The sequence below is a fragment of the Medicago sativa genome, chromosome 5 (genome assembly GCF_051527215.1).
Source record: "Medicago sativa cultivar Bolivia chromosome 5, Bolivia_mono, whole genome shotgun sequence".
Classification (NCBI taxonomy): domain Eukaryota; kingdom Viridiplantae; phylum Streptophyta; class Magnoliopsida; order Fabales; family Fabaceae; genus Medicago; species Medicago sativa.
The window spans coordinates 23,961,770-23,980,698 of record NC_140753.1 but is presented as its reverse complement, the minus strand read 5'-3'; the positions used below and the strand labels follow the sequence as shown (position 1 = coordinate 23,980,698).

The 18,929-nt window shown below is 33.7% G+C and overlaps 3 protein-coding genes across 4 annotated transcripts; all 3 read right to left on the bottom strand.

Moving 5' to 3' along the window:
* Positions 1 to 232: 232 nt before the first annotated feature.
* LOC146921177 (uncharacterized) lies at positions 233 to 18,705 on the bottom strand. Of its 2 annotated transcripts, none has more exons than XM_085714588.1 (2): positions 18,155 to 18,705; positions 233 to 1,309 (listed from the first exon to the last, which is right to left on the bottom strand). In XM_085714588.1, the coding sequence occupies exons 1-2, from the start codon at positions 18,229 to 18,231 to the stop codon at positions 472 to 474; spliced, it is 915 nt and encodes a 304-aa protein (XP_085570714.1). In that variant the 5' UTR covers positions 18,232 to 18,705; the 3' UTR covers positions 233 to 471. The 2 variants fall into 2 exon arrangements, with proteins under 2 accessions (XP_085570714.1, XP_085570713.1); XM_085714587.1 differs by lacking the exon at positions 18,155 to 18,705 and adding an exon at positions 1,601 to 1,936.
* LOC146921179 (uncharacterized) lies at positions 2,824 to 5,303 on the bottom strand. The gene is made up of 4 exons (XM_085714591.1): positions 4,842 to 5,303; positions 4,242 to 4,638; position 3,900; positions 2,824 to 3,419 (listed from the first exon to the last, which is right to left on the bottom strand). Exons 1-4 carry the CDS (start codon positions 5,147 to 5,149, stop codon positions 2,980 to 2,982), a joined length of 1,146 nt encoding a protein of 381 aa, XP_085570717.1. The 5' UTR covers positions 5,150 to 5,303; the 3' UTR covers positions 2,824 to 2,979.
* LOC146921178 (uncharacterized) lies at positions 6,449 to 8,146 on the bottom strand. Its single transcript, XM_085714589.1, has 2 exons — positions 7,707 to 8,146; positions 6,449 to 7,501 (listed from the first exon to the last, which is right to left on the bottom strand). The coding sequence occupies exons 1-2, from the start codon at positions 8,036 to 8,038 to the stop codon at positions 6,670 to 6,672; spliced, it is 1,164 nt and encodes a 387-aa protein (XP_085570715.1). The 5' UTR covers positions 8,039 to 8,146; the 3' UTR covers positions 6,449 to 6,669.
* Positions 18,706 to 18,929: the final 224 nt, after the last annotated feature.

Genomic DNA, 18,929 nt, shown 5'->3' with positions numbered 1-18,929 from the left:
TATAAATTCTAAGACTTTGAAATATCCATTCCCTTTTTTCTTTGCATTGAAATTTCAGACTTCAATTATTTATTGGAAATTTGAATTGATCAACAATTTAGTTATTAACTAATTGTCTAGGCCTGATACAATATGGATGCTGCAAACCGATAAGGATAATATTTTTTTTTTTGATGTAAATGAAATTTTTTTTGATGTAACCGATAAGGATAATATTGTATAAAGAAGTCAATTTTTTACCTTTTTAATACAGAAATTTTATTTAAAAATCAATATTTTTCATATGGTCATTCATTATAACCAAAAAAAGCAGGCAACGAATATATTTCATCCAAAAATACAGAGAAGTGGATCCTAATACAACGTTTGACCATACATAGCATAGGCACAGAATAACGAGCCAAATATACTGTTAAAAGTCCACAATTCAGAAGAAAACCTATGAATGAAGTAAAATTCTTGAGAAAACAATCAATCCCATTTACTCCTAATTTGATGTGAGTGTCTGAAATCATAAGTTAACACCATTCTTCTATCCATTCTCTTTAATACAAAACTTTCAACCAACACATAACAACTAAATTTCTTCCATTTGTTTGTTCCATCAAACTCTTCAACTTTTGTTACTCTCACTTGTCTTCCCTTCCCAGCATTCCATCCAAACCTTTCTTGTTCCCATTTCATTCCTTCAACAACTTCCAAACTCAATCCAACACTTTTCTCTTCAACACTCTTAAACCATAACACTCCATCAACCAATCTATTTTCATCCCAAAAAGCATCCTTTCCTTCCACCTTAGCAACTTCTGTCTGAATAACAACATCTACAAATACATCACTCTCTTTACTGTTTTCATTTTCTTTCGAAAATATCTTCTCCCATCTTTGCTCGAGCGTCAACTCATAGAACAATGATATTTCCATTTGTTCCTTTAAGCTCATTCCTTCCTTCACAAACATAAAAGGGCAATACCATTTTCCAACAACGACTGGTTCAAAACGATCATTGGACAATGGAAAGTTGAAATCTGGTAGCTTAGAACGCAAGGAATCATTTGAAGCTAAGGCTTCACTCAAATGGTAATTTGTAGGAGTGGTAGCAAAAACTGTCCACACTTTTCCCCTTAATAAACCACATGGAGTTCCATCCGAGGCAACCGACTCGGCATGAAAACCAAAACGTTTCTTGCTTATTTCAATTTGTTGATAATGATTGAAGGGCTCCAAGGGACTTGTTTTAATATCATGGCTAAAATGGCAGCATACTCTAGTGCCAATGTCTTCTTCCTTTGAATTTAAGTTTGCTTGGCTGGAATCAATTCAAATTTCAAAATTAAATTTGAATTTAACCACTAATAATAACTAAGCTATTACATGTTAAGTTGTCTAGAACGTGAAAAATATGTCTTTTACACGAGAATGTGAAAATATTCAAGCACACAAAAAGGTTTGAAAAAAATGTATACATATAATGTTCGATTCTAAGGTTTGATCCTTGAACTTTCTATTTAAAACTTCTTCGTTGTTAATTCACCAGCTGAGCTACCTACATGGAATTAAAAAAATATCATTTGATCGATATACAAAAGTGATTACATACCCTTGATTCTTCCCCTTCCTTCTTATGACATAGTAACGGTTCGAAGACAATGGTTGATTCAATACCGGAAGAAACATGACATTTTCTCTTTTGTATCTACCTTCAAAATCACTGATGGTTAAATGTTTGTTCTGAGGAAAAGGAAGATTCCCAATACCAATGTCCTTCCATAAACCAAAGAAAGAGTAAGTTTGAGCTTTTTCATCCAATATTACAAGATAACCGGAATTTGGACCTGATGGTGGTGGATCTGAAAGAGCACTAGGGTTCCTTTTGTACATGGAAAGGAGTCTTGCTGCATACATTTTCACTAGTGATTAGACTATGTATGATCTTGATTACCATTGTTTTTATATACTATATATTTGGATGAAGTTTTATGGACATGATTATTTTATAAGCCTTTTTAATTCAATAGTTGAATATTTGCTAGAAGTTATTGAATGCTACCATTTTAATAGATTTTCTGTCATTTTATTCTTATTCAATAGTTTTATGGATTGATATGACAAGGTAGTGACAAATACTAGGTTTATATGATAAACCGACTATATTGACAATTACCATAATATATACAATATAAATCTATTCTTTAAAAGCATTATAAAGTATAGTACGCCATTATCAATTGACTTGGTCCTTTCTAATCAATCAAACACGGTAACGCAAGCACGGGAAGAATTTCTCAAAGTGGAAACGTCTCTGGAAGCCAAACATAAAGAGAAAATTCATAGAATTTTTTAGCAAAGGAACAAAGGGAAGAGGACATTGTCAAGGGAATCGAGAGATTAATCAGGGAGTTGTAAAGGAAGAGGTAGTGAAAGACAAACAATGTTGTTTGAAAATATACACGTTGAAGTCTCACATTGTTTAGAAGTGTAAAGGAAGAGGTAGTGCAGGACAAACGATAAACAAACCGAATAATCCGCTGAATGCTATAAAATTAGTATTGTATCTTGTATCAAAGCCTTAATTATCATGGGAGTGGATTATGTATGGTGAGAAGAATTTAGTTTGAATTCATATTCGTTTGTCGATTCTTTAGTTGTTTGTAAGGTTTATGATAATAATTTCATGTAATAATTTGGAGTACCCTTTTTATCATCGTCCCGTGTTATAAGCAAAAATAGATTAAGAAAAGTTGATGCATTTCATTCAAATTTTGAAACAAATACGTTATATAAAAACATATAAAAAATGTGTCCCTACTTACATACACAAAATAAAGGAGCCAAAATGTATTGGTTCTAACATCGACTATTGGTAGATACATAAATAAGTTTTAAACAATATAATATAAAATAACAAGAATTAAATGTTTAAGTACACATAATTCAAAAGAAAATCAGATATTAAAGTAAAAACGTTTGAAAAAATCATCATTCCCATTTGCTCCTAATTTGATGTGAGTGTCTGTAATCATATGTAAGAACCAATTTTGTATCCATTCTCCTCAAAGAATAACTTTCAACCAACACATAACAACTAAATTTCTTCCACTTATTTGCTCCTTCAAACTCCTCAACTTTTGTTACTCTCACTTGTCGTCCATTCCCAACATTCCATCCAAACCTTCTTTGTTCCCATTTCATCGCCTCAACAACTTCAAAACTCAATCCAACATTTATCTCATCAACACTCTTAAACCACAAAACTCCATCAACCAATCTATTTTCATCCCAAACAGCGTCCGTTCCTTCAACATTAGCAACTTCTGTTTGAATAGTAACATCTACAAGCACACCACCTTCTCCACTATTTTCATTTTCCTTTGAAAAAATCTTCTCCCATCTTTGCTCAAGTGTTAGCTCATAGAACACTGACATCCAAGGTTTCAAAAAACGGGGCGTTACCGCAAAAACGGCCGTTACAAAACGGTATCGGCAGCCACCGTTACCGTTTTTGCCCCTTTTAACGCTGAGAAACAAATTCGCAGAAAAAACGCCGTTACGGCCGTTACCGAACAACGTTACGGACGCGAAACACCGTTACCGCCGCGAAATGCCGTTACGACAAAAAAAACTCAGAAATCTAAAATTGCTTGTAGTTAATATTCCAGATCCATAATCCAGATCTCCTCAAGGTAATTTAAAATTGACTCTCAATCTCTTAACTTGGGTAGCAAAAAATTAGATTAGATTTTAGAGAGAAAAAAATTGGGACTGTAGTTGTGTTGTGACTCTGTTGGTGATGGGAATGAAAAACAGAATAAATGAATGATGATAGATAGAGTTGGAGAGTTGGTAACTGACCCTCTTTGTGTTGCTATGTGCTGCGTATTTTGTTGTTTGTCTGTGACTCTGATGTTTATTGTTTGTTGTGTGTGTTTTGTGTTGCTGTGTGTTTTGTGTAGTAAAATTAGATTGTATGTGTGTGTGTTTTGACAATGTAAGACGAGGTCATTGGTTTTTTAATTTTGAACTAGCCTATTTTTATTATTATATAACAATGGGAAAAAACATTAATTTAAGTTATTATACATTATATTATAATATAAATAATTTTAATAAGATTTGTGCAATGTTGTGATTAATTCACACCGCGAAGACCGTTATTTGTATCGCAACGTCCATTACAGCCGAAATCGCGAAAACCTTAACGCGACCGCGACCGTGACCGCGACCGTTTTTTAAAACCTTGCTGACATCTTCATTTGCTCCTTTAAATTCATTCCTTCCTTCACAAACATAAATGGACAATACCACTTTCCAACAATCACTGATTCAGAACAATCATTAAAAATTGGAAAGTTGAAATTTGGTAGCTTCGAACGCAAGGAATCATTTGAGCCTAAAGCTTGGCTTAAATGGTGGTTGCGGGGAGTGCTAGCCTTAAGTTTCCACCTTTTTTTCCTCAATAACCCAGGAGGAATTCCATCTGAGGCAACTGATTTTGCACGAAAACCATAACCTTTTTTGATTATTTCTACCTGTTGATAATCATTGAAGGGCTCCAAAGCTCTTGGTTGAACATCATTGACAAAACTACAGCAAAAGCATGTGGTCATGCCCTCTTCCTTTGAACTTGTACTAGCTTGGCTGAAATCAATTCAATTTTCACAATTAATTTTGAAAGAACCACTATTACTTTATGAATCTATCTTTTCTCTTTCTTTAACCATGAAAGTTAATTAATTACCAACAAAAATATAATTACGTCTTATATTACAATATTCTCCGTTGACATGAGAGAAAAACTTGTACAATGGTTGATATAGATAAATGATTAAATAAATACATACCCTTGATATTTCCCCTTCCTTCTTATAACATAGTAGCGATTCGAAGACAATGGTTGATTCAATACTGGAATGAACATAGCTTCTTCATGGCGGGTGGTTTCACCTGATGAATACTTGATGGTTAAATTCTTGTTCTGAGGGATAGGAAAATTCTTGATTCTGTTGTCCTTGCACAAACCAAAACAAGAGTAAGTTTGAGCTTCCTCATCCAATATCACAAGATAACTTGAATTTGGCCCTGATGGTGGTGTGTCTGATAGAGCACTAGGATTCTTTTTGTACATGGAAAGAAGTCTTGTTGCATACATTTTCACTGATTTGTAAATTAAACTATAATCTTGAAGATTAATCAATAGTATATGTTTATGTTTATGAATGTACGTCTATCCTTAATATACTTCATATTTCTTATCCTGTACGTCAATTTGCAAACATATAGTTTGAACGTTGAATTATTGATTATTGTAAAGTTTTATATAATAATATGGATAAATCTCATTTGTTAGGCAGAGATTAAGTAAAAATATTACAAGTTTTTTTTTTTTGGTCAGGAAAATAATACAAGGTTTAATTTATGATAAACCGCGTTTGACTATTCATAACGGGTTAAGTTACGTGTTCTATAGATATGCTCCACGTACATACTACTATCATCATTCTTGCCTAATGGAATATTGTTTTCCTAGAATATTCAATTGGTTAAATTCAAAAATTCCATTGTGTATATTGACTTGGCCTTTTCTCAACAAGTTGAATCCTCTTCTCTCTCTCTCTCTCTCTCTCTCTCTCTCTCTCTCTCTCTCTCTCTCTCTCTCTCTCTCTCTCTCTCTCTCTCTCTCTCTCTCTCTCTCTCTCCCCTTCTCCCCATGAAACAAAGCTACTAGCACCAATAGATGAACAAGCCATCAATGGCAGGGAAAGACCCAGTTGAAGTCATAAGCACTTGCTGGTAGAGTTAAGGAAGCTGATGCTATGTAACACTTGAACAATTTGGGAAGCTTAAAGCACCATTTCCATGCTTTCAAGAACTCCTTTACCGATGCAGCGGTTCCTGAGGAAGTCCTTAATACTCCCATCCTGCTTATACAGTTCAGTATTGCATAAAACATTTTTCACTTGTGCATGGCGGAAGAATAAAGAGATTAAAAATATATTGCATAAAACATTCTCACATGTGTTATTATCCGTCTTTTACTACAAATGAAGTTGAGAACGTGATTTTTTTTTGTCAAGATAGAAAACGTGATTTAATTTATTTTAGTCAAGCTACAAACACATTGAATTTGAGTGATGAAACCATGGCTGATTAGTGATTACACTTATGATGTTAATTTTTTTTTTTGATATTTTCCATCAAAATTCGAAATTAATTAGTATAAAAATGGGCTGAAATACCTTTATAAATATAATATATATTTTTTGCTTATAGAAAAACATATATATAGAAGCTGCACTTGCACCTCCTCTTAGAAACACAAAATAAAATACCCAAAATGTAGTGGCTCACATCAACGTGTAGAAGCAAAACCAATATTAAGAATACACAATAACACGAACTAAATATTTAACGACCCTTGTTAACGACTGTCTCTTGTCTTTGGGACACCTTTTAAGGATACTATACTTAAATATTATTTATTAAGAAAGTCAAATAGTGTATTACAATTTCTAATGCATTTGAATATCCTGATTTTCATAAAAACATACTATTTAAAGGCCTTCAATAGTGTCACGGACCACTCATTAACAACTTAACATTTCTCATATTTTTCTAATTGCACAAATAAAAAATAAACCAATTACTAAAGTAAATTTTTTGAGAAAGTCATCATTCCCATTTGCTCCTAACTTGATGTGAGTGTCTATAATCATAAGTCAGCACCAATTTTGTATCCATTCTCCTCAAAGAATAACTTTCAACCAACACATAACTACCAAATTTCTTCCACTTATTTGCTCCATCAAACTCCTCAACTTTTGTTACTCTCACTTGTCTTCCATTCCCAGCATTCCATCCAAATCTTTCTTGTTCCCATTTCATTGCCTCAACAACTTCCAAACTCAATCCAACACTTTTCTCTTCAACACTCTTAAACCACAAAACTCCATCAACCAATCTATTTTCATCCCAAGCAGCATCCTTCCCTTCAACCTTAACAACTTCTGTTTGAATAACAACATCTACAAGCACACCACCTTCTCCACTATTTTCCTTTGAAAAAATCTTCTCCCATCTTTGCTCAAGTGTTAGCTCATAGAATGTTGACATCTTCATATGCTCCTTTAAATTCATTCCTTCCTTCACAAACATAAATGGACAATACCACTTTCCAACAACCACTGATTCAGAACAATCATTGAAAATTGGAAAGTTGATATTTGGTAGCTTGGAACGCAAGGAATCATTTGAGCCTAAAGCTTCGCTTAAATGGTTGTTGCGGGGAGTGCTAGCTTGAAGTGTCCACCCTCTTTTCCTCAATAACCCAGAAGGAATTCCATCTGAGGCAACTGATTTTGCACGAAATTCATAACCCATTTTTATTATTTCTACTTGTTGATAATCATTGAAGGGTTCCAAAGCTTTTGGTTTAACATCATGGACAAAACTACAACATAAACATGTGGTCTTGTCCTCTTCCTTTGAACTTGTACTAGCTTGGCTGAAATCAATTAAAATTTAACAATTAATTTTGAAAGAACCACTATTACTTTATGAATCTATCTTTTCTCTTTCTTTAACCATGAAAGATAATTACCAACAAAAATATAATTATATCTCATATTACAATACTCACAATTGGGATGACAGGGAAAAACTTGTACAAAAATTACAAAGAAAATGATTAAAATTAAATAAATACATACCCTTGATACTTCCCCTTCCTTCTTATAACATAGTAGCGATTCGAAGATAATGGTTTATTCAATACTGGAATGAACATAGCTTCTTCAGTGTAGGTGTTTGGATGTCCAGTTATAATATTGTTTATACCAGATGTATAATTGATGGTTACATTTTTGTTCTGAGGGATAGGAAAATTCTTGATTCTATTGTCCTTGCACAAACCAAAACAGCAGTAAGTTTGAGCTTCCTCGTCTAATATCACAAGATAACTTGAATTTGGCCCTGATGGCGGTGGGTCTGAAAGAGCACTAGGATTCATTTTGTACATGGAAAGAAGTCTTGTTGCATACATTTTCTCTGATTTTTAGATTAAATTTTGATCTTGAAGATTAATCAATATATGTTTATGTTTATGAATGTACGTCTATCCTTTATATACTTCATATTTCTTATCCATGTTCGAACTTTTAACGTTGAATTGATTACTGTAAAGTTTTATATAATAATGATATGGATAATTCTCATTTGTGAGGCAGTGCCTAATTCATGATAAACCGTGACGTCTTCTGTACATATGTTGCACACGTACATAACCGTGACGTCTTCTGTACATATGCTGCACACGTACATATTATCCTTCTTTCCTAATGGAATGTTTTCATAGAATATTCAATTGGTTCAAAACAAAAATTCCATTGCGTATATTGACTTGGTCCATTCTAGTTTTAATTTGCATGTATTTTGGAAACATGTGTAAATTGTAGAAGATGAATTGTACCAAAAAAGTAGAAGATGAAAAGTTAGAGATAGAGAGACACATATATTAACCTTTTTAAAAAAAGGAGAAAGAGTAAATAGACAATTACCCCCCTGAAATTGTAAGTTTCATCAATTACCCCCCTGAAATTAACAAAACTTCAATTACCCCCCTGAAATTGCACAACGTTAATCAATTTACACCCTCCGTCAAATTTTTCTGTTAGTCAACATGACATTTTGCAAATACCCCCCTCAAGTTTTGCACTTATGTGCAAAATGTCCCCCAGACTTAAAAATGTATATTTTTTCTCTTCTTATCCTTCATCTTCTTATCCTTCAAAATGACTGCATTATTGTGGAGCATAAGTGCAAAACTTTCACTACCTGTTTGATAAGTTTTTGAACAATGTTCACATTGGCATAAGTTCATATGTTAGTCACCGTAAATCTTCATAAATCAGTTACTTTCAGTTCCTGATTTTTATTAAGGTGGCCAATTATTGACAAAACATGAATTCCTAGAAACTAAGAAAATTCTGTTTCATTTTTCGGTTCAATCAATATGAAATTGTTTTGCACTTCTAATGATTTGCCTTCCAGTCAACATGAGCTTTAGTGTACAATACGCTAACATGCCATACATAATATACACAACTAGAGTTTTAGAGTGGTTTATATTGTTATAGAATGAAAGCATCGACTAATATGACAAGAACCTGCAAATAAGGAAGAGTAAGCACAACCTTTTGTATATGCAGAGAGTCATACATATTTCCACAGGTATATATTCTCAAAAAAAACATATATGCATTGAAAATGACAGTAGAGTTCCTAATACTTTTTGTCTGTAAACAAACAATAATGTAAGTGCCTCTAATACACGGTTAATGTTTGATCGTTTCAGGGAACATATATGGTTGTATACTGTCAAAACTTAGCTAATATGCTCCACAATTCAGTGATAATGCAGTCACTTTTAAGGAAAAGAAAAAAAAATATAAATTTTCAAGTTCAGGGGGCATTTTGCACATAAGTGCAAAACTTCAGGGGGGGTATTTGCAAAACGTCATGTTGACTAACAGAAGAATTTGACGGAGGGGGTAAATTGATTAACGTTGTGCAATTTCAGGGGGGTAATTGAAGTTTTGTTAATTTCGGGGGGGTAATTGACGAAACTTACAATTTGAGGGGGGTAATTGCCTATTTACTCAAAGGAGAAATGATATTTTGACAACCACTTTTTGACAACTTTTAGACAACTTTCTCTCTCATACTCACATGATATTGTTATCCTCTCTCTTCCTTTTTCTCTCTCTATTGTTTTTGACCAATAAGAAGTGAGAAAAACAAGGTTGTTAACAAAGTTGTCATCAAATGGATGTCAAAATATCATTACTCTAAAAAAAAGGGAAAACATATATCAAGTTACAAACACTATTTTTTTATTTTTTAGTAAAGTTACGCACGATCAATATTTTGATCTGAAAATAACAAATATTCCAAATACGCTTTTACTTTTTTTTTTCTTCTTCTTTTTCCTGAATAAAGAGAGCAAATGTAGGCATCAACGGGAATATTGATAACTCAAACAGGTTGGCACCCCAAATCCACCCCATCCCATACCATTTTGTTCGAAAATATTATTAATAAAATAAAAGTATTTATCGGGGGGGGGGACCAAACTAAAATGCTCAAAGAAAAACATAAATTGAAAAACAAAAAGTGTGCTATGTCTTGAGATAACGCTATTTAGGAAAATTTGTAATTAGGAAAACAGTGAGATAACGCTATTTAGGAAGGTGACATACCTAATATTGGTGCAAACCTACCGAAATCAGGAAGTAACTAATCTAATTAGGGAAACAAGTGACTTCACGACTTAAATCAGTCCAGTAACTTCAATCTCCTAAAACATTGGTAAGATAGACACTGATAGGGCTGTCCGTTTGTAAAACTACCGAGAGGGAGAGTGTGCTATGAGATAAACTTTTAGCAAGTGTACTAAAAATGCATCGAAGTAATAAAATTTATAAGATTCGTCTCCACAGGGACTGTTTCAATTTCTACTCGGCAATAATGTTATTATTAAGGATGTATTAAAATGGGGGTTGCCCTAGGCAGTTGGTTTGATTGCATAAAAAGTAAATAAATGACTGAAGAATAAAATCGGTTTTGAAATATGTTTAGAGAAAAGATTAAGTCTTTCGATTCATCTGTCCATCACTCATTATAAATCTGCATCTAAATCATATGATTGTTGTTCAGTTTACGACAATTAACAAAATAGCTCAGGTCAATCCCTTGACTCAGAGCCCTTTTTCTAATTATAATTCCCAAATTCCTTAGGTGAACCTATAATCATCAAAGGTTTTAAATCCGTTAATTTTAGAATCACAACCTAACAACTTTCCATCACTAGATTGTCCGTTAAATTGAACAGCATAAATATGTCTGAGTTATAAGCTGGTGTCAGCAGTCATATAATCTCTAAGATCAATTATATTGGGTCAGAATCATAAAAGCATTAGGCACAATTTATACTGAATAACCTGAATAACATTCATGATAATTCAGAGTTACAGATTACATAGTCATGAGCTAGAACAAAATCATCTATGACCTAATCAATGGAAATTAGCCACTCATGATAAAAGAATTTAAACAACAAGGTTAAAAGAAATTGCAAAAGAGATGTTTTACTCATCAAATTTCTTCAATCCGTGATGCTACTCTTCTATATGCGTGCCTGCGTTGTTGCTTTGGCTTTCATTCCATTCCGTGATCTTTCTCCAAAAAACGTGAAACCTAGCTCCTGTTTTGCCCAATCGTCAATTCCTGTTCCAAAGTGCAGCCTTGCCTTTTATAATATCCAAGAAAAATGTAACCTACATTCAGCCTCTCTTCTTTGTCCACGTCACTTCTCCTAAACACAATTGATTTAAAGGCTCTTCTCCAATTGGTCCAACGTTGAATGCCATGAAACCAATTTCTTTTTGTCTTTATTATCTTTACTATTCAGCCCTCCAAATCTTGTCATGCTTTCATTGTCTCTTGTTTGATCATGCAGCCATTAAGCAATAGTAATAATAGATAACAATACACCACTTGACTCAATAAATAAAAAATGACAATTTATTAAAAACGACTCTAAATTAAATACTAAAATAATAATAATAGACCAAAAACTTAACTAAAATGACTCGAAAAATAGTGAATGACTGACTGTCATCACTATGTCCTTCTAAGATTCAATAGGCGGGGAACCTTTAGGATACTTTGAATTTAGGAACCCTATTATCCGTCATTGTTTCAACTACCTCTGAGAAAATAAGAACCTACATGTAAACCTTTGAGCGTAAGTGTATATATCTATACCCTAAACACTGAAACTCACAGGCACTCCGGTGTAATGGTTGCAACTGACTGCTTGAGGGGAATGAACCTATATCTCTGAGAGACTAAGACCCCACACGTACCTACCCGTGTGATCAGTAGGTGCAACTCGACTACTGATAGGTAGTAAAACCCCATGAACTTATCACTTGAATAGGAAACATTAAAAGCATGAATAAGACTTGACTGTTACGTAATTCTAACAATTAAATAGAGGGGATTCGAGGAATCCTAACCGCCGCTAACATTTTGCAATAAAATAGGTAAATTTTGCTATGTTGCAAACAAATTAAATTGCAAAACTCTAAACACTTATCTTTTATTTATTTTATTGTTTTCAAATAAGTAACGCGAATTGCCTAGTTGGAACGATAATCCCTATGTATATGATACTCTACTGACAGTTTATTACTTGGTAAACGATTTGGTACACTTGCTTAAATTCGACCATCAATAGTTAAACATTGATTTGTTGCTTCTTCCTCCAAGTGGGTAAACCTTAAGTTGTGGTTTCTTTTTGTTGGATAAGCATTCCCTTGATGACTATGTTGACAACTGATGTATTTTTTAGCATTTCTCCTTGTATTTTCATTTGTTTGATGTACTTTTGTATTGTTCATCCCAAGTTGGAAGTGTTGTGAACACCTTCCAACTTGCAGGGGACTTTTGGAAATATAGATTAGTGGCATACTAGTCCTAATAGTTAAGTAGTATAAACAGCTTGTAACATTCACTCATTTGTAACATTCTATTTCCATCAATACAATAAGTTAGTTACTGTTCTCTCATTCGTTCCATGGATGTCATCTTTCATAACAACTGTCTCGTTGATTCTCTAAAACACATTTCATACCACGTAATGGAAATGTTATTGAAAGAGGAACAATCAACATTACACTTAATAGTGGCAAGAGGAGGTTTAAACCAAGAATGAATTAGATTTGTATCATAACCCAAATGTTTTTCTCTAATTTGCATATATCTCCATTTGTTAAGCGTATCCTTTGCTGGAGTAACTATAACATGAGGGGAAGTATCAGCACATTCCCAAAACTTTGAGTTGCGACACTTCCATAGACTTCATACCATAACTATAGTTGTAAACGAAGAAAACATGCATGTTATTCATGGTGCAAATCATAAGTCACACATGCATTACCACAAGGGATACCAAACTATGATGCAATCTTTTGTAGGGAGACATTGATGCGCCAATCGCTAAAGAAAGGATCTAAATCTGGGTGGAATCTTCATGTGAATCATGTCCCAGATGGTACCTCAATCCACATTACTATTGACAGCAGAGACTGCAGTTAAAAGATCCATACATACTTTGTACGTCGTCTTCACTGAGTAAGAACTATCATTGGTCGCCTTCCAAACACAATTCTCGTCGCTACCACAAGCATAGAAAGGAGTGCTAAAAATTGCAGATGCTTACTCGGATCAAATATAGAATTGATAAATTCTACATTCCATAAATTAAGGTTGGGAGACAGTAGATCATGTACTTTGATATCCCCAAGTTAGGGCGCCAATCTTCGATATATGGCCCAACATAATTAGAGATTGAGAACTCCAAAGGCGCCTCCACGTATATCATGAGTTGTGACCAAGGTCAACTTTCAAGAATTGCTGTCAGAGAAAATATCTAACTTCGAGAATGCGAGTAAGCAGGTTGTCCTTAAAGGCGCCTCCACGTATATCATGAGCAAGTGACAGCCCACAAACCATAAAGGTACGATTTTTGATCAAAACAAGAGGACTAGAGAACTAACAATAGTGCAGATCAATATATTTGCAAACATCGGTCTCACAAATTTTTTTAAGGGATTTTTGAGTTCAACTTGTTATTATAATTTTTTTTATCCTTTTTTTTCTTTCATTTCATCTTTTTTTAGACAAAAGTAATCTTTTAAGTTCTTGTTCTCTAGTACTCCTATCCCAAACTTAAAGTGTTCCTAGTTCCAATAGCAACCCCAAACTTGAACTTTTAACAAGATTAAACACACATACACAATGCCTAACTCCAAAATAAATTTGGTTACATGCACCGAGGTCTCTAGGCTTGTAACATGGTTTGTCTTCGAAATAGGGGGTTTGACCTATATACTCAACTTGGCTTGAAAAAGGATAATTCAATAAAATAACAGGTTGGCTTCAAAGGTTCAAGGTACAAGCACCTTTTCCTTAGTGTGTATAAGATATAACCAATTGAAACAAAGAAAAATTGCAAATCCTAGAAATACGAAATACTCATTTATAAAAATTTAAAAATAAAATTTAGTCTTAACCTTACAGGTTGAGGTTTCTGGAAGTTGTGGCTATCCTTTCTGTCGTACACTTCCCTTTGAATATCCATGCAATCAACCACCTTCTTTAAACTTTTGACAAACCATTGGTGAAATCTTTGTTACTAAATAGGTAAAATTCAACTAAAAGCAAGTTAATTAATAATAGACAAAATCAGATGCAATACAAAAGATGAGGGACATACAATTGAAATTCAAAACAGACACACTAACAAAGACAACTTATTGGAAAAGATAATTGCGGACATAACTTTTTTTGTTTTTTTTCCGTCCATCTTTTCATTCTTTTGTTTTTATTTACTGAAAAAAAAAACCTGCAAAATAACAAATATTAAAGGCTTAAATATGTCTATAGTCCCTGCAAATAAGGCTCAGTTGAATTTTAGTCCATGTACTTACTAATCCTCCCAAAATTTCCCTGCAATTATTAATCACTTCAAATTTGATGCTAATTACTTCTGAATGCCCATGTGGCTCTAACTGACTGGATAAGGACCTCGCTGACTCACCTTTTTGTATCTGAAGTTCCCATTTTACCCTTAAAGACTCAAGACTCACATGAAATGCCCAAAATACCCCTGACATTTTTTCTTCTTTCTTCCCTCTTTGTCTCTTCAAACCCTCTTATTCTCTCTTTTATGATTCTCTTCCCATGATTCTTCCTTCTTTTCCACCACCACCAACACGCGCCGTAATCTCTGCTGTCCTCCTCCCTCTCAGTCCGTCTCCTCTACTCCCGCCTTTCTCTCTCCAACTCCAAACCCTCTCCAATCCCTGGACTCTCCTCTTCGACTCCATCTCCGACGAAGATTCCAATCTATCCACCACCTCCAATCCCATCGACAAACTCGACTTCATCGACCTCGACCAACAACAACAACAAACCCAACCTCCTCCCACCAACCCTTACCTTTTCGATTTTACCAATTCAATACTAAAACTAATCCAACAATCAGCTGAAACTAAATGAATGACTCAATTAACAAAGGAACGTAGCAGTACTGCAACAACTGCTATGGTTTTCCCTTCATTTTTCAATCTTCACCACTTCGTCATCAGGTTCAGAAATTTTGGGTTTCTTGAAAACCTTTGTTAATGTCGTATTGTTTTCTTCTATTTTCTATTTCCCTAATCTGTGGTTGGTTCACTTTTTTAGCTGAAACGATGACTCGCGTGTATATCGGAAATCTCGATTCAAAAATTTATGAGAGGGATTTTCTTCCATCACCGCAGCTTGACACATAGTCTCCATCTCAACCAACTTCTTCTGAGACTCATGCTTTCTCAACAAGATCACCACAATGAACTTCAAATTTCTCAAATGAAACTAGATTTGACCTCTAGAATTCATCTAAAATAGTTTGAAGTTGAAAGTTATAATCTATGTTGACCACTTTCTGCTCTTCTTCTTTTTCTATGAATTACTCCTCACAATAGTAACTATTATGATAGCCTCCACAAAAATCGCAGCTCATACTCAATCCTGCATCTAAATCCTTTATATGTATACAGATCATTCATTTTTCATAATAAATGATATTGATCTCTTCAGACTCAATCAATGGTCGACTATCCCACATTGCTACAAACCATAGAAAAATCTTTCAGTAGCAAAGCATAATGGAATATACATGAAGAGCATAAATCGTTTTTTTGTTCAATTTTTTTTCAATATACAAACAAAAATGTAAATGACAGAAATTCTAAATAATAATGAAACTTCCAAGTTGAAATAATTCAACAGTATCCTGCAGCGGCGCCAAAAAACTTGATACAATTTTAACAAGTGTACTAAACTACATCGAAGTAATAAAATTTATAAGATTCGTATTCACATGGATTGTTAACTTCTACTCGATAATGTCATTATTATTAAGGATGTTTGTGAAATGGGGGGTGCACTGAGGCAATAGGTTTTGGTTTACAAGTTAAAATAAATAACAAATTAATTATAAAATTGGTAATGAGTTTATAGGAAATATGATCATGGTCTTTCGAATTATCTGTTCATCACGAATTGGGAATATGAACCTACACCGTTTAATTGTTCCTTTAGTTTATGATAATTAGCAAAATAGCCCAGGTCAATCCCATGACTCAACGGCCTCTTTTTTAATTACAATCCCATAATCCCTTAAGTCAACCCGTAATTATTAAAGGTTTGATTGCCCATTCATTAGATTTCACAACTTAACAACGTTTCTATCCCTAGATTGTCCATTAAGTGGAACAATATTTAGGTCTAAGTCATAACATGTGGTCATCAGTCCCATGGTCTTTAGATCAATTCATATTTGGTCAGAATCATAAAAGCATTAAGCATAAATTATACTGAAGAAAATAGAATTGCAATTATAACTAATGTAGAGTTTGTAGATTACATGGCCAAAAAGCTAGAGCAGAATCATCTCAGACCTAAAACTGAAACTTAGCTACTCATGGCTAATGTACAAACAATTAGATTAAAAGAAAACAACATTACATGAATTTGGGACTGACTTTGAGTTGGATGGCAAGTCACCACGAAATCTGCAATCCTCGACTCAAAATGTGTCTTCAATCTCCCAAAAATCAAAACCCTTGCTTCAGAAACATGTTTGCCTTTTATAGATTTTAATTTAATGTCAAAATCGTGCCCCGATTGCATAGTAACCTTCAAAATATGTCAAGATTCTCCCAAAATCGTGGCCCGATTTGTTACGAATTAAAGTGCTAATTTTTGCCTAAAAAATTGTGGCCCAATTTTGAGAAATCATGGCGAGTTTTTTTATCTTTTCTGGTCTACTTGTTTTTTTGTCTTTTTCAGCTTCCATCTGCCTAAAATTACTAAAAACCAAACTAAAACACACAAGAACTCACTAAAAAAACACCATATGACAACATGTCATCAGTCAAATTTCAAGAATTTCTTCAGGAGAAACTATCTAACTTCGAGGATGCGAGTAAGCAGGGTCGTCCTTAACAATTCGGAGGCCTCGTTATAATATTGACAGTTTTCATTTCAAAAGAATAAATAAAAAAAATCTAACACCACTTATAGTGACAAACAACTAAGTTGTAGTTAAATATATGAGTAATGGTTTAAATATGACATTTACATACATGCAAATATAGATTTATCTATGGACAATGCATAATTGACAACAAATTTATTGTCTTCTCCTTTCAAAAAAAAAAAAAAACAAATTTATTGTCTTCTAGACTTTTACTTACAGAAAATTGACATTTAGTAACGGATTTTGTCCGTAGGTACAAGTTTTTTTTTCCCTTCAAATTTTGAGGCCGTGTGCAAAGGGCCTTGTTTCACTTGCACCGGGACGGCTCTGCTTGTAAGTAAGGTGGTAGAGTGGTCAAGAGTTTCCAAGAAAATTGCTTTTTTCCCTTTCATTTTTGCTCATTCCCAACTCGAACTTCTAAAATTAACTTCAACGTAAGTTAACTAATGCTGGGTACACTAGCTACAACTAACCAATGCCGCTGAAAAAAATTCCCCACGGGACTTAAATGCCGCTGACTAAATTTTTCAATTTTCACGAGCTTTAACACACCCTTAGGGGTAGCTCCTGTAGAATGAAGCATGATCAAAGATGTTATTGGCACTTTATGGGGAGTTATTGGCACTTTATGGTTCAAGAAGAATTGTAGACAAGATTACTTTAGATGGGTGGAAGATGTTGCTGATGAAATTTATGTGGCAGTTGTAATAAAAGTGGCAAAGATAAAGAAGATGATAAGAAACCATGACTACGAGTGATTCTATGCTTATATTTCTTGTTCATTTATTTCTTTTTTCTAAGGGTGTGTTTGGATTGAGGGTTTAAGAGAGAAATGGAGGGGAGCAGTGGCGTTGCCAGGACCCTGGCTCAGGGGGTGTTTCGATTCTAAGGTTTGAACCTTGAACATTATATTTAAAATTTCTTCGTTGTTTTTTAATTCATCAACTGAGCTACCTACACGGAATTAAAAAAATATCATTTGATCGATATAAAAAAGTGATTACATACCCTTGATTCTTCCCCTTCCTTCTTATGACATGATAACGGTTCGAAGACAATGGTTGATTCAATACCGGAAGGAACATAACATTTTCTCTTTGGTATATACCTTCAAAATCACTGATGGTTAAATGTTTGTTCTAAGGGAAAGGAAGATTCCCAATACCAATGTCCTTCCACAAACCAAAGAAAGAGTAAGTTTGAGCTTCTTCATCCAATATTACAAGATAACCTGAATTTGGACCTGATGGTGGTGGATCTGAAAGAGCACTAGGGTTCCTTTTGTACATGAAAGGAGTCTTGCTGCATACATTTTCACTAGTGATTAGACTATGTATGATCTTGATTACCATTGTTTCTATATTTGGATGAAGTTTTATGGACATGATTATTTTATAAGCCTTTTTAATTCAATAGTTGAATATTTACTAGAAGTTATTGAATGCTACCATTTTAATAGATTTTCTGTCATTTTACAAATACAAAGGTTCATGATATATCAAAATCAATTAATTGGATATGTATGCTAATTTTTGTATAGAATATGGTAATTTTTCATTTTAATTGATGTCATATGCCAGGTAGTGACAAATACTAGGTTCATAATAAACCGACTATATTGACAATTGTTCATCTACATAATATATACAATGTAAATCTATTCTTTGACACATCATTGTAAAGAATAGTACGCCATTATCAATTGACTTGGTCCTTTCTTTAGAAGCCAAGCGTAAAGTAATAATAGAAAATTCAAAGAATTCTTGTGTTGATATGCATAATA

Excerpts from the sequence above, each read along its gene's own strand:
- LOC146921177 (XM_085714587.1), bottom strand. The coding sequence starts at position 1,905 with ATGTATGCAGCAAGACTCCTTTCCATGTACAAAAGGAACCCTAGTGCT. Across the intron at positions 1,310-1,600 it reads AGGAAGGGGAAGAATCAAGG|CCAAGCAAACTTAAATTCAA; the intron begins GTATGTAATCAC and ends AATTGATTCCAG.
- LOC146921179 (XM_085714591.1), bottom strand. The coding sequence starts at position 5,149 with ATGTATGCAACAAGACTTCTTTCCATGTACAAAAAGAATCCTAGTGCT. Across the intron at positions 4,639-4,841 it reads AGGAAGGGGAAATATCAAGG|CCAAGCTAGTACAAGTTCAA; the intron begins GTATGTATTTAT and ends AATTGATTTCAG.
- LOC146921178 (XM_085714589.1), bottom strand. The coding sequence starts at position 8,038 with ATGTATGCAACAAGACTTCTTTCCATGTACAAAATGAATCCTAGTGCT. Across the intron at positions 7,502-7,706 it reads AGGAAGGGGAAGTATCAAGG|CCAAGCTAGTACAAGTTCAA; the intron begins GTATGTATTTAT and ends AATTGATTTCAG.